The sequence below is a fragment of the Labrus mixtus genome, chromosome 11 (genome assembly GCF_963584025.1).
Source record: "Labrus mixtus chromosome 11, fLabMix1.1, whole genome shotgun sequence".
Taxonomy (NCBI): domain Eukaryota; kingdom Metazoa; phylum Chordata; class Actinopteri; order Labriformes; family Labridae; genus Labrus; species Labrus mixtus.
Window position 1 is genome coordinate 9,021,160 of NC_083622.1, and position 12,509 is coordinate 9,033,668.

A 12,509-nucleotide genomic window follows, 5' to 3' on the forward strand; every position below is an offset into this window, starting at 1 on the left:
ATAAAAAGCTCCAGAAAAACTACTCATTAACATTTTGGTACGAATACATTTTTACTTGAGAGCAAAATAAGATCTATTGACTGTGTGAGTGATTCTGAAGCACAACATCTGTCATTTTTTCCTCTCTGCCTGTAATGATGTCCTGTAATTTCCAATGGGAGAATATTGTATGACTCAATGCTCTTAAGCAAAGATAAAGAATGCACATGACTGAAAACCCACGCCATCTGCGTCTATGAAACATGATAATGTAAAAAAAACAAACCATGTAAACGTATGGAAAAAAGCCCATTCAGCAGCGCTCCAATTTGTCAGCCGGAATTTATTTAAAAGGCAAACACAACAAGAAACAGTGAAAGGATGAAATTCCAGCCTCCCTGTTTTTTGGGACGCTACACGGCTCGCCAATTTGTCAGCTCCACTTCAAAATAGTTCACAAAAGGGCAAGCAGGCCTGTAAAACCTCCCACACCGGGATCCTGGTGAAAGCGGCATACAGTAGCTCCTGTACCCCCCCTCTTCTTCTCCTCCTCCTCCTCCTCACCTCCCCCTCCCTACTCCATGACTAAGTGATTTAGCCAGCTCTGGTGCAAGCTGCCTCTCACTTACAATGCCTCCCTAGGTTGGTGACAGAGCAGGGAGGGTGGCAGAGAAAGAGAGAAAACCCATTAACAATGCGGCTTACACACGACCGTCCCCCCACAGACGGCGCCCATCCTTGGATTGATGTGTGGTATGCATAGTTTCGGGGTGCAATTTGGGCACCAGAGAGAAAGAGAAAGAAAGAGAGGGCACGTCTGTGTGTGTGTGTGTCAGTGGGTGCAGGAAAGGAGGGGAGGGAGGTGAGAGGGCTCAGGCTGTCTGTTCTCTCGCCCTCTCTTTGAGTCAATAGTGTTCCGGCAGCTGAGGTTCTTTATGAGGGGAACAATCTGGAGGGTCTTGTCAGAGTGCCGAGCAGCTGCTGTTTTCTGGCGAGCTTCTTTCATGGACCACAGGCCCGGAGTGGGCTGGTGAATACAGACAGACGCACGCACCACCCACCCACCCACCCGCCCTCCCTCCCTCCTTCTCCACCACCTCCTCACCCCACACCCCTACCTTCTTCAATCCCTCATCCTCCTCACCCCCTAAACCACCCTCACCCTGCACAATGCCAGATGTAGATAGGCACAGAGGAACATGAAGAGAGCAAGAGAGTGTTGTTATTGTGCGCTACACTCCGCTCCGTCACCCGGAGAGACCGTGCTTCACCTCCCGAACATCCACGCTTTCATGAGGTATGTGAAGACTCTTTCGTAAGACAAACACAAGACGTTAAATGTTAAAACACAATCTATGAAAAACAGACATATTGGCACCTGTGATCACATCTTTACAACCTGATGTGTGACTGAACATTTGATTCTTCTTCTTTAATATATAACGATTAAACCATAAGCCTGATTCAGGTTAGATTGGAAGAGGCTGATTACAGCAGAGCCTCTTGTGTTTCTCCTGAGTAGGATTCTTATTAGCAGAGCAGTGAGTTTGCATTTGCTCCCTTTCTGTCATTGATTCAGTTAGTGAGATCAGTAACACACACTGCCTCCCTTCTTCATATAGGGCTCTGTTACAAACATTACATTCACTAGGCTATAACTTAACAGTATGTCATTCTATTCAAGCAGCCGCTCCAGAGGAAGACGCTGCTGGCACCCCTTCGTCCCTTGGCCAGTTGTCGGTGTAGCGGGTGCAGCAGTGAACCTGTGCTGATTGGCTTCATGCTGGTGTTTGGCTTCAGTTTCCGACAGGCGTCTTCTGTTTAGCTGCTGTCTGAAGGCACCAGGTTCCCTGTGGTGTCCAGCTGCATGCATTTACACGTACAGGCCGACACTGGGCACTCTGTGTGGTCTCTGTAACAAGACACACAGACAGTAAGTAAGTAAGAGGATACATACAAAGTGGATAAAACACTTTTACATCCTCGTCACAAGATTTACTTTAGGACTTGATACATTTGGTCCATTTAAATTATAACCAAAAGAAATTCATATCAAACCAGAAACATGTCTCATCAGTGAACTCCAGTGCTTTCAAACATCCTTATTTTGAACATATTTCTCAATCCAAATGAAAAAAAGGTACACACGTTTTGACAGAAAACAGTGAGTAATATGAGACTAAAATAAAATGTTCCACTGACTTAATCTTGACAAAGACCAAAACGCAAAGACTCAAATGTGACCAAAATCAACCAAAATTTTCTAAAAGTGAGTGAGACTACAGCTTAGTTAAAGAGGACATACTATCCCCCTTTTCCAGCTTTTCAAACAGTCCCCTGTGGTCTAAATGAAACATCTGTGCTGTGCTTTGGTCAAAATATAACATGAATCAAGCACCAGAGGAGGTTTGTGACCCTGTATGAACCAGCTCTCTCAGAACGCTCCATTTTGGTGTGTGTGTCTCATTAAATACAATGACCCCCCCCCCCCTGAGTTTTCCCCGTAGACATCACTCCTCTGTAGCGAGAATAAAAATGGCAGACCTGCGCAAAAGTTTTGTTCTAGGCTGGGGGTGGAGTCCATGGGTGGAGATATCAGGGGAGGGGAGGGGATTTTTTTTTACCAGAATCCCACTGTGACATCACAAGAAGAGCACATTTGAAACGGAGCATTTTTCTCTGTGTTGTAAGACTTATGCAGACCACAAACAAAAGGACTGGATGGGTTTATTTCATATTTTGTGGGTCAGTAGACACTCAGGTTACCCAGATATATGTTCAAAAACACCGTACAAGTGGATTCTTCATAATATGTCCCATTTAGAATCTCTCAACACAAAAATATCGACACATTTGCAGCTTTTCTTGAGTGTCCCACCTGAACCAGCTGAGCATGTGACCCGCGTGGCCTCCGTGTCGACAGTTGTGACACCAGGTGAACCAGTTGTTGAACTGAGCAAGTTTGTTCTCCCTTGTCAGGTCCATCTTCTCATCCGACTTCCCCGTTCCTGTAAGAGGAGATTAACCAGATGAACATAAACTGTCAAAATAATTAAAGTATGTGTCCAGGTTTGTATGAGGGACATCACAGATAAAAGGAACCTGAACGACTCAGTGCAACTGCCTTTAAATGATGATCAAAGTCCTGCCATTAGGGTTAAGTATTACAGATGCTTAAACTGCTTCCAGATTCCTGCCTGTTACAGTAAAGATCGGCTAAACGTCTGCCTACATACTCGACAGTTCACCTGGGCAGTTGGAAACAGGTGTGCCCATGTTCATGAGGCAGAGGGCACAGCGAGGCAGGGGCTTCCTGCAGCCGGGGCAACTGGTGACTTTGGACTTGGTGGGCGAGCCACTGACACCGTACTGGCTGAAGCCGCGGCCCTGGTGGGGCATCGCCGAGCAACTGTAGGAGATGGACTTCCCACAGAAGTTGCAGCTCACAAACACCTGTCACACAAGAGCAAACACAAAGGTCGGTAGATAAGGACGGGTGAACGTGAAGGTAGAAACGAACGAGCAGGCGGTCAGCAGCTGTCTAATTTTCACTTTGTGAGGGGGAGATAAGAAATAGATAATACAGCAATAATCCAAACATGTTAAACTGGGAATACATTCATGAGTTTAGCTCACATTAAAAGTTTATTCATCACCAAAAACATTATGTGGGACAATTCTCACCAATGTAAGAGGTGAACAGATCACTAACTGCACAGGTTTTACAAGGTTTTTGTGAGTGTTATGAGCTTGGCTTACATTCATGTTGGTTTGCACAAAAACACCTTCGCTGTAAAAAAAACAGTATAAGCAGCTTGTAGCAAGGAAAACTCAGTGACCTTTGCTTAAACTTGGAGGCAAGTTATGACACGATACCTACAGACTGCAAAAAATAACAACAAAATGGACCCAGTTCTGACAAGAGCTGGAGAGAAGGTTGACCAAAAAATGTAAAAACAAACAACTGGAGCCCAATCGATTAATTGTCCAGCCGATAATATCCGCCGATATTAGCGTATCCAGTGACTACCGGTATCGGCTAATTTTATCGCAGATATGCGCCGATATCACTAGATTCTTTCTCTAGTCAAATAGATTTTTATTTGAGTTTCATTGTATTAAACTAGCAGTTCTCTTTCCCCAGCAGAGAGCACTAAATGGATTACAACAAGCATCAGTGTCGAGCGGTGATGCTTGTACATGCTCAGTTACTTTCCAGTCGAGTGACAATCTTGGCTTCCTTGTGAGTGTTTGAATGCTACTTTCGAAATCATGCTAGTTTTCGAAAATTGCCAACCCTGCCTTTAAATGTGCTGCGGACTGACTTGACCAGGACACTCGCTTCAAAGAGATTCTTAATCTCAATGAGACTTTTCTTCATTATTAAAGGTTAAAAAAATATATTTATCAGGACTATAATCATCAAAATGTCCTCCTTGGTCCCTTACCTGAGCCAGTGGTTTGGAGCTGGCGTCCAGCTTTCCTCTGTGGATGTCGAACTCGGCACGTTTGTGCCAGAATCTCCACGCATCCAACAGGTTGCGGTAGTTCTCGATCCAGCATTGGACACGAGGATCTTTCAACACATCACCTGGAGAGCCCTTTAAAAAAAAAAGGAAGTTTTTTCTTAGCCTCGTCTCGCGTGATTGCATCACATTTCTGCACAGGCAGATGCAGATTTCTATTCAGGAGCAGGTTAGGACAGGAAAATAAATCATGCAAACCAAGAGAGTTGTTCAACAGCGTGTTAAAAAGTTACAGACCTGTTCAACAACTGGATTTGATTTAGGGTGTCTTTATAGAAACAAGAACATGAGATCAAACGACTCCGACGAGGCCTGTTAGTGTTGATGGACGAGGGTGCACAGAGCCGTAACAGAATGGAGCGGACATGCAATGCTCACATATCTGGTGGAAGTTCTAGGTTAGACCCTTATGACACCGAAATAAAGAAATATTATTCAATTTTTGCATAGTTGGTGCTATAAGTTGTTCTGCTTGGGGCGATCATTATACGTACATGTGTTTTGTTAAATTTAAACGTTTGTCAGCAGTAGATTCTTAAACATTTAAACGTGCTGCAAACTACAAAAATGAAAACTTTAGTGTGAATACGAGCCGCTACCTTTCAGTCATCCTTCCTGTGATTGTTTCCGCAGAAAGTAAAAAGCCTAAAGTGTGCACAGTTTGTCTCTGTTTGTGTACCTTCAACATGCAGAAGCTGGCGGTCTGGACGTCCCCTGTGCGGTCCACATAGCTCTCCATAAGGTCTACGCCATCTTTAGTCAACCCCGTCAGCAGGATTCCCTCCAGGTTTCCCGCCTCCTTCATCTCATTGGTCAGTTTGTCGATGTAACGAGGCAGCTGCAGCCAAATCAAACCAGAGGCATGCGTAGCGTCAGAATGGGCTCATCATCAGCACATAATGCTGCTGCTGAAAGATCGGCTTTGTGTCGTTACCTGGGCGTCACTGAGAAACATACAAGCAAAGGCAACCCGGTCCCGCACGGCAACACTGCTTTCATTCTGAAACAAGACAAAGAGCTTTATCTTCTCCTGTCATCTCAAAGATAAACACTTTTGCAATGAGTTCCTTGAAGCTTAAAGCCTGCCCTGTGACACAAATATGCAGAAAAAAAGGAATCAAATCTGAAAGCTGAGACAGCCAGGAAAGAGTGCCAATTTATATAGACTTTATTTTCTTTCTACTTTCTGTCCTTGTGTTTGCAACAGAGTCATAACATTTCACGCTAGTGAGAGATCCAGTACCAGCACGCCATCGTAGGCTCCAGGCTCACTGGTGAGAAAGGCAAACATGACACACAGGTAGGGGTTCTTCAGCTGCAGCCTGAGCGAGCTGCACATCTCCCTCCACAGAGACGACTTCTCGTCCGTGTAGCCGGACAGAGCCATGGCGACTACATTCAGGTTCAGGTCACCTGTGAGAGAAGTGAGACGAGCAGGTTTATTCACTATCTGTAGAGTCTTTACTGTAAATGCAACACACAGAGGCCAGACAGGATCAGAGGAGCCAGTGAGGAAGTGTGTGTGCATGTCTGAATGTGTGTTTATGTGAAGCTCCAGCTGTGTGTGAATTCACAGACTAGGACAACAATATTACACCGCTGCAGAATCAATATGAATGTGCGAAGACATGATGACCACTGAGCTCAGTTGCGCAATGTTTTGCAGAAAAATCAGTCTGAAAAGAGGCTATAGACTGGCTCTGGTTGTTGGGCCGTCTCTCCTCTCTCTACTGTCAGGATGTCAACAAGCACATTGAACAGATCAAGAAATCCCCCAATATTAGGTGCCTGTGACTTGTATTTTTTGCTGTGGTATCGAACAAGGTGTGAATACTATAGGTGGGGAAAAAAATATATATATTAATGTAAAAAAACAAGATTCTTCACTTCTAAGATTTAAAATCGATTCATAACTTTTTTTCAGGCTAATCAGTCACTCCCTTCTAAAAGCTAGCTCTTTAACTCAGTAGAATGCCAAATGGAGCAGCAAGAAATTCAGCCAGTCTCACAGATGAGTGGAGTAGATCCTGAAGTATGTACTTATAATTCATAAATAGACTTTGAATCCATGAATACAGAATCGTTTTGAATCAAAAATCCATTCTGAATCGAATCGTGAAACACCCAAAGTGAATACGGTTTGAATCTTGCTCGTATTGTATCGATGCTTTGTGACAGCCCTAGTGCATGACTTATTCACTGTTTAAAAATGTGTCTATAAAAGGTTGTCTAAGGCCAGAGTGATGGTGACAGAGTTTGAGAGGAAACCCTGTAACTGTGGAGAATGCTCTGTTGACACACCTTATCTACTGACTCACCCCTTCAGTCATGCTCAGGAAACACTCATTAGAGCAAACAGCAGAAAAGTGTTTGACCTACATTGGTGGAATTTTTCTTTGTCAAGACATGTGTAAACAACAGTTTTCATTAAAGCTCAGTGTGAAAAAAGCTCTGCAGCTGAAACAAGACGAGTGTTTTGTGCAAAACAAGGCTCTCCTGCTGTTACATGTTTGGAATTCCTGGAGATGTTAAATACATTTGGTGAAAGGATCCGGGGCAAAAACAGGCTCTTAATGTTCATCAGGATGACACAGTGATATACTCTCAGTGAGATAGAAATAAGGCAGTTAAGAAGATTTTGATCGTTCAATAATTTGAAATTTGTTCTGTTTCTACTCAATGTTGAACCATTTAAAGCCAAAAAAGATCAAACACACAAGAGCAGCAGTGTGTAGTCGCTTATCAATGTGTTGATAGGAAGACAATTTATAGACATCGTTGTTATAAGACTTGAAATATTAGCAAAAGTTTGCGCATTCAACATGTTAATTAGATGTCTTTTATTTATGAGTTGTACATGTCTTTCTATTTTAGTCTGTTTTAAAACTGATTTTCAATGGTTCTTGTAGTCAGCTAACTTCTTGTCTGTCCTTTCATACTCTCACACCAGTTGAAGGGTATCCTTCCCAAAATGTGAAACAAGATGTCTGTGTAAGTTCTCAGTCATCCAGGTCGTGGTTAATTCACAACCAAGTCCAGTTGCCTTTGGATCAAGCCTCGAAAAGTGCCGAGAAGAACACACTGGAGAACAGAAAATAAAATGCAGCTCTTTAATTGCGTGCATTTTGTTTGCTGTCTTGCAGTCTCATGCAGACACTCAGTCACAGTATATAAACGTCACTCCCCTCTCCTATTGGCTTGAGGTGAATTCTCCGTAGAATATCATGCCGCGTTCTCACATCAGCTCACTCAGACTTGCAGCGGAATAAATACTAGGGGTCTGGCAGGAGAAACTCCGGGTGAAGTCAGAGTGAAAAATGCGGCTGCTTGCGTTCACACTTTCAGCTCCTCCTTGAGATATTCACTGAGTTTTTCAGGAGTTTACTGCAAGTTTGAAAGCTCTGTATTTTTCATGTCTTGTTTATAGTTGCCTAAATGTTTTTTGTCCGGTGTTTTATAACTGTAATATCCTGCAAAGGATTAATAAAGTATCCATCAATCTATCTATCATGTATCCAGGTTGTTTCTTGCGATAATTTAACATTTTATTTCAGCAAACTGAATATTTTAATAAGTTTTTATATTCTCATAAGAGCTCCCTGAAGATTGATAGAACAGATGAACATATATGTTGTGTTATTTATATAGTGTTGAAATAAATAGAAAGAATGAAATCAATGAATGCCTCTCTCATCACCTTCTCAGAGCTGCAGCACTCACCCTTCTCAGCAGTGGCTCCCTTGTTGAGGATCTGGATGGCGCGGCGGATGTCCAGGTTGAACAGAGCCACAGCGGCCGCCCGCTCCCACTCTCGCTCCTGCTCCAGAGACCGCAGGAATATCTCGACGTCGATGTCGGGACCCCGGCCGATCCAGCCGCAGAGCCGCAGGGCGAGGAAGCGCTCCTCGCTGAGGAATCGCGGCACGTCCGTCTGGCGGTCTGAGCCGCTCCAGCACTTACGGCTCTCCGTTGTGCCTGAGGGAACCAGGAAGACACACAAAGGTCATTCAGTCAGGGTTTGTGGTCTTATGAGTACACAGATGATTTATCTAGCGTCTGATTTAGACCTAGACTATGAGCGTGTCAGCGACCTACCTGAGCTGCTCTTTACAATGTTCTTGATACCGGAGTAAACCACCGACTGTTTATTCCCCGGCAGTTTCAGCTCCAGATCCTCTGCACACTGCTTCATATGTGATACTCGTATAGGAAAGGTAACTGATGTTCATGTTCAAACAACACTATGAAAGCAGTAGGCGAGGCAGATCGAGGTGCAAAGGAACGACAGTTACTACAGATATGATCACATTGCTCAACTTCAAACATGACGGCAGTTTGAAAACAGTTATGCCGTTACTGAATCCAGGATTTCTGTTTACCATTAAAGGCAGGGTTGTTACTTTCCTCCAGATACATTTTTTAAGATTTTGGTTCAAATCGTCTTTAGGTCCTGACAGAAATTAATAACTCATGTGCTCTGAAAAAGGAATGAAGAAAATCCGTCACCTGTAGCAGTTTGTAAGCCTGAAAAAACTTCAACCAATGTCTGCCTCAAGGTACCAATCTGATGAACCAATCAGACGCCTTCCTGTCTCCCTGCTCGTTCTCTACCTCTTGCGTGCTCTAGCCCACACTCAAAGCATGAGCTGAGGTCCGCTTCTGGACCAACGGCGCTCGTGCATGTTAGTGAGGGGGCGTGGTTTTTAAGGGTGCACAGAGGGGAGGGGGTGGATGCAGACGGAGCACTGAGGGAATGCTACTTTCAAAATCATGCTAGTTTTTGAAAATGACCAATCCAGCCTTGAATCCTCAAAACCAGAGGCGATCATCACAGTAACGTCACAATGACTGTTGTGCCAACTTAAATATGAAGACAGTTTAACTTAATCATCAAAAGGATATAAAACAAGTCAAACCACAAAGACTTGAGCTGAGGGTCGTTTCCTCCCGCCAGCAGGTGGTTCCTCCACACCTGGACAGTATCATGTCCGTACCTGGACTGTGCCCTCTGCCTCATCCTGGTGGCGATGTCCTTCTCGATCGCGCTGTCCACTCCTTCAGCCCCGTCCTCCACGCAGTCATAGAGGTGTCTGCCGCACGCCCACATCAGCGCGGTGGTGGAGCTCCAGGCCAGCGAGATGCGTTCAAACACCGTGAAGTCAGTCATGACCCGGTTAGCCGCTGACACGACCACCATGCGGTTCTGAGACGACGGGTGCCAAGCGAAGCTGCCGATCTGGCTTTCACACGGCTGCACGCTTCGCTCGATGATAGTGGGCTCTGTCTCGTCGCCGATTGGCGTAGGAGTGTGTTGCATGTCATACAGGCGGATGATGTTGCTGTCTCTTGTCAGAGTGGCCAGCAGACCGGTACGGGTTGGACACCAAGCAACCTAAAGTGAGGAAGGGGGAACATCAAGTTATTTACCGACAACTTTTTGTTTGTTCACGTCTTAAATAAACACAGCAACGTACCTTAGTGAGTGGCTTTGGCTGCTCCGTGAGTGTGAGCACAGGCTTCTCAAACTTCCTCAGGTCCCAGATGGCCACCTGGCCCTCAAAGAAAGAGGCCACCCTGTCATGGAAGTGCGGGTCAACCGCCACTCCCTGGATGGCCTTAGTGTTGACAAACGTTTTCTGGCTGGTGTTTCTGAGGTCAAATATTGCAAGGTTCCTGTGCATGCCAGCCAACAGAAGCTTCGGGTCCCGGAGCAGCCAGCAGAGGGATAGACAAGCATCATTCTGGCCTAATTCATACAGCGGTTTAGTCACTACTGAGCTAGAGTCCAAATCCACAGACGAGAGACGAATCTTCTCAGCGGTGACACTGGCCTCCGGGGAAAACTTACTGCTGATGTCCCATATTAGGACAGAGAAGTCTGCCCTGTGTTTGTCCAGCCCCGCTGCCAGCAAGTTACTATCCACTGGGTTCCAGGCGAGCGTGTTGCATTGACGGGCATGCTTGGGCACAAACTCTTTCCCCACCAGCTCTTTACACGTGGAGTTGTGGCTCTGACCCAGGCTGGTGAGCACCACTCTGCCGTTCGCCTGGCCCACGGCGAGCAAACACTCAGGCTCATGCTTCGGATACCAGGCCACACATTTCATATAAGGGGTGTCAGAGTTAATGGCGAGCAGAGTGGCAGCAGTTTCTTCAGAGAGAGGGAGAGTGCCCGCCTTGGTTTCGGCACTGCCCACAGGGCCAATACGGTAGAGGCCCAGTTCAGAGTCACAGATGACATATCGGTCCGGGTGGTGCGGAGACCACAGGATGTCTGGCTTGGAGCCACTCATGGTCGAGAAGCAGCTAAAAGGATCTCAGGGAATCTGACTTCTACAACCTGGAAATTAGACACATTGGCAATTAAATTAGCACAACACAAAAAATTACTTTATTTATGTAGCACCTTTAAAAATAGATGTTTACCAAGTGCTTTGACAGACACAGTAAAATAACATGTTCATATAGAAGTGAGTCAGCATTCATATTACAAAACTCACAGGTGATCCAGGTTTGTCATAAACATGAGAATGTAACATTCACGTGTTAATTACTAACTCATGATAACTAGCTTGTTAACTAAATTGTGTTTGGAGATAATGCATCATTAAATGTAAAAATAAACAGGCAAATATCCCAAATGTTCAAATGTTAAGGTATTTAAATCGTAATTTGTAAGTTTGCTGTCATGCTAAGCTAATGCTAACGAGTGAAGGGCGAGCTGTAAGCGAGAGCGTTTAACTCGCAGCCGTAAACATTTGTTAACTCTTGTCGATATAAAAGATGTTTGGGTTACTTACAAACATACACGATGTTTGATCGAGCAGCTGAATCACGTTTCGGTAAACACATGTCGTCAACTGACACTTCGAGCCCTGACTGTGTGTTTTGTGTTACATCAAAATATGTCCGAGGTGCTGGAAGAACATCGGCTACGCAAGGGTTCCGGTGTAGCGTCCAGAAATACTCTCCTGTTTTTTGGTCGAGAGTTACGTCGTAAATATGAGCTGCAGAGCAGTGTTTGACTCTGAAGTCTCTGCAGATTAACTTTAAGGGTGGATGCAAAACACGGCAGCAATAGAAATTGTTTCGGTCACATTTCTGCATTGTGCTTACAATTCTCGGGAAGCGTTTCTCTGCATAACACCTGTTGTAAACGCTGTCATGCTTTTTATTATTCATCAACCGACATGTGTGACAAAGTTAGACAGACTTGGGTTTGTTTTCTCTCATGTTTTTGTTGTTTGAAATATGTTTGGTAGATAAAATACAAAAAGCGCCTATGGACAAACCTGCTTTTTTTTGTAAATATTTGAATACCAAATGTCCTTTATGTCCTTTCCATTTATTATTTTGATAATTATTATCATTATTTTAGCTTTGTCACTGCTCAAAACAGTTCCCAGGAGCAGTTTTGAGTAGTGGCAGGGACTTTTTGGAGCAGTGGCATAGCTAGAATACAAAAAAACGCCTATGTACAAGCCTACTGTTTTTGTAAAAATTTGAATCAATTCTTATTCTTTTCCAAATTTTATTTTTATATTTCAATTTTTATACATTTGAAGTTCATTTTTATCAATTCAAAACAGTTCGTCCAGCACTCTGTGTTTTTTAGAATAAAAAAGTCATCAAAATCAATTTTTAAAAAGCGAATTCTCTATTTTTTGTGTGTGTTTGAGTCCTGTGTGTTGATACAGTATCTCTAGGTGACTAATGAATGGTCAAATCATAAAGGTGAGGTTGTGCTGAAAAAAATGATACCAGGCACTTATATGATAAACATTTTTGATGTAGTCAGATATAAGTAAAATGACAATTATAGCAAAACGGCCAAAACAGCCTCAGAGGGACGCTTTGGGTTATATTTGCTCCAAACGCAACAATGCAGGTATCCACCAGAGGGCGCCATAACCGCAAAAAAGAGAAAGGAAAGCAAAGGACTGAATGCAAATACCATCACGCAGACAGACGCATCATCAGATAAAATGTTGGTTATAAGGCAAT

General features: G+C 44.1%; 1 protein-coding gene across 2 annotated transcripts; it reads right to left on the reverse strand.

Annotated features, from left to right (window-relative positions):
* Window positions 1–302: 302 nt before the first annotated feature.
* Window positions 303–11,512, reverse strand: mios (missing oocyte, meiosis regulator, homolog (Drosophila)). 2 transcript variants are annotated; one of them, XM_061049829.1, is made up of 12 exons: window positions 11,306–11,512; window positions 9,980–10,845; window positions 9,404–9,897; window positions 8,601–8,695; window positions 8,226–8,480; window positions 5,749–5,918; window positions 5,440–5,505; window positions 5,185–5,343; window positions 4,428–4,580; window positions 3,216–3,432; window positions 2,858–2,987; window positions 303–1,891 (listed from the first exon to the last, which is right to left on the reverse strand). In XM_061049829.1, exons 2-12 carry the CDS (start codon window positions 10,796–10,798, stop codon window positions 1,801–1,803), a joined length of 2,649 nt encoding a protein of 882 aa, XP_060905812.1. In that variant the 5' UTR covers window positions 10,799–10,845; window positions 11,306–11,512; the 3' UTR covers window positions 303–1,800. The 2 variants fall into 2 exon arrangements, with proteins under 2 accessions (XP_060905812.1, XP_060905813.1); XM_061049830.1 differs by having other exon boundaries at window positions 3,228–3,432; window positions 11,306–11,505.
* Window positions 11,513–12,509: the final 997 nt, after the last annotated feature.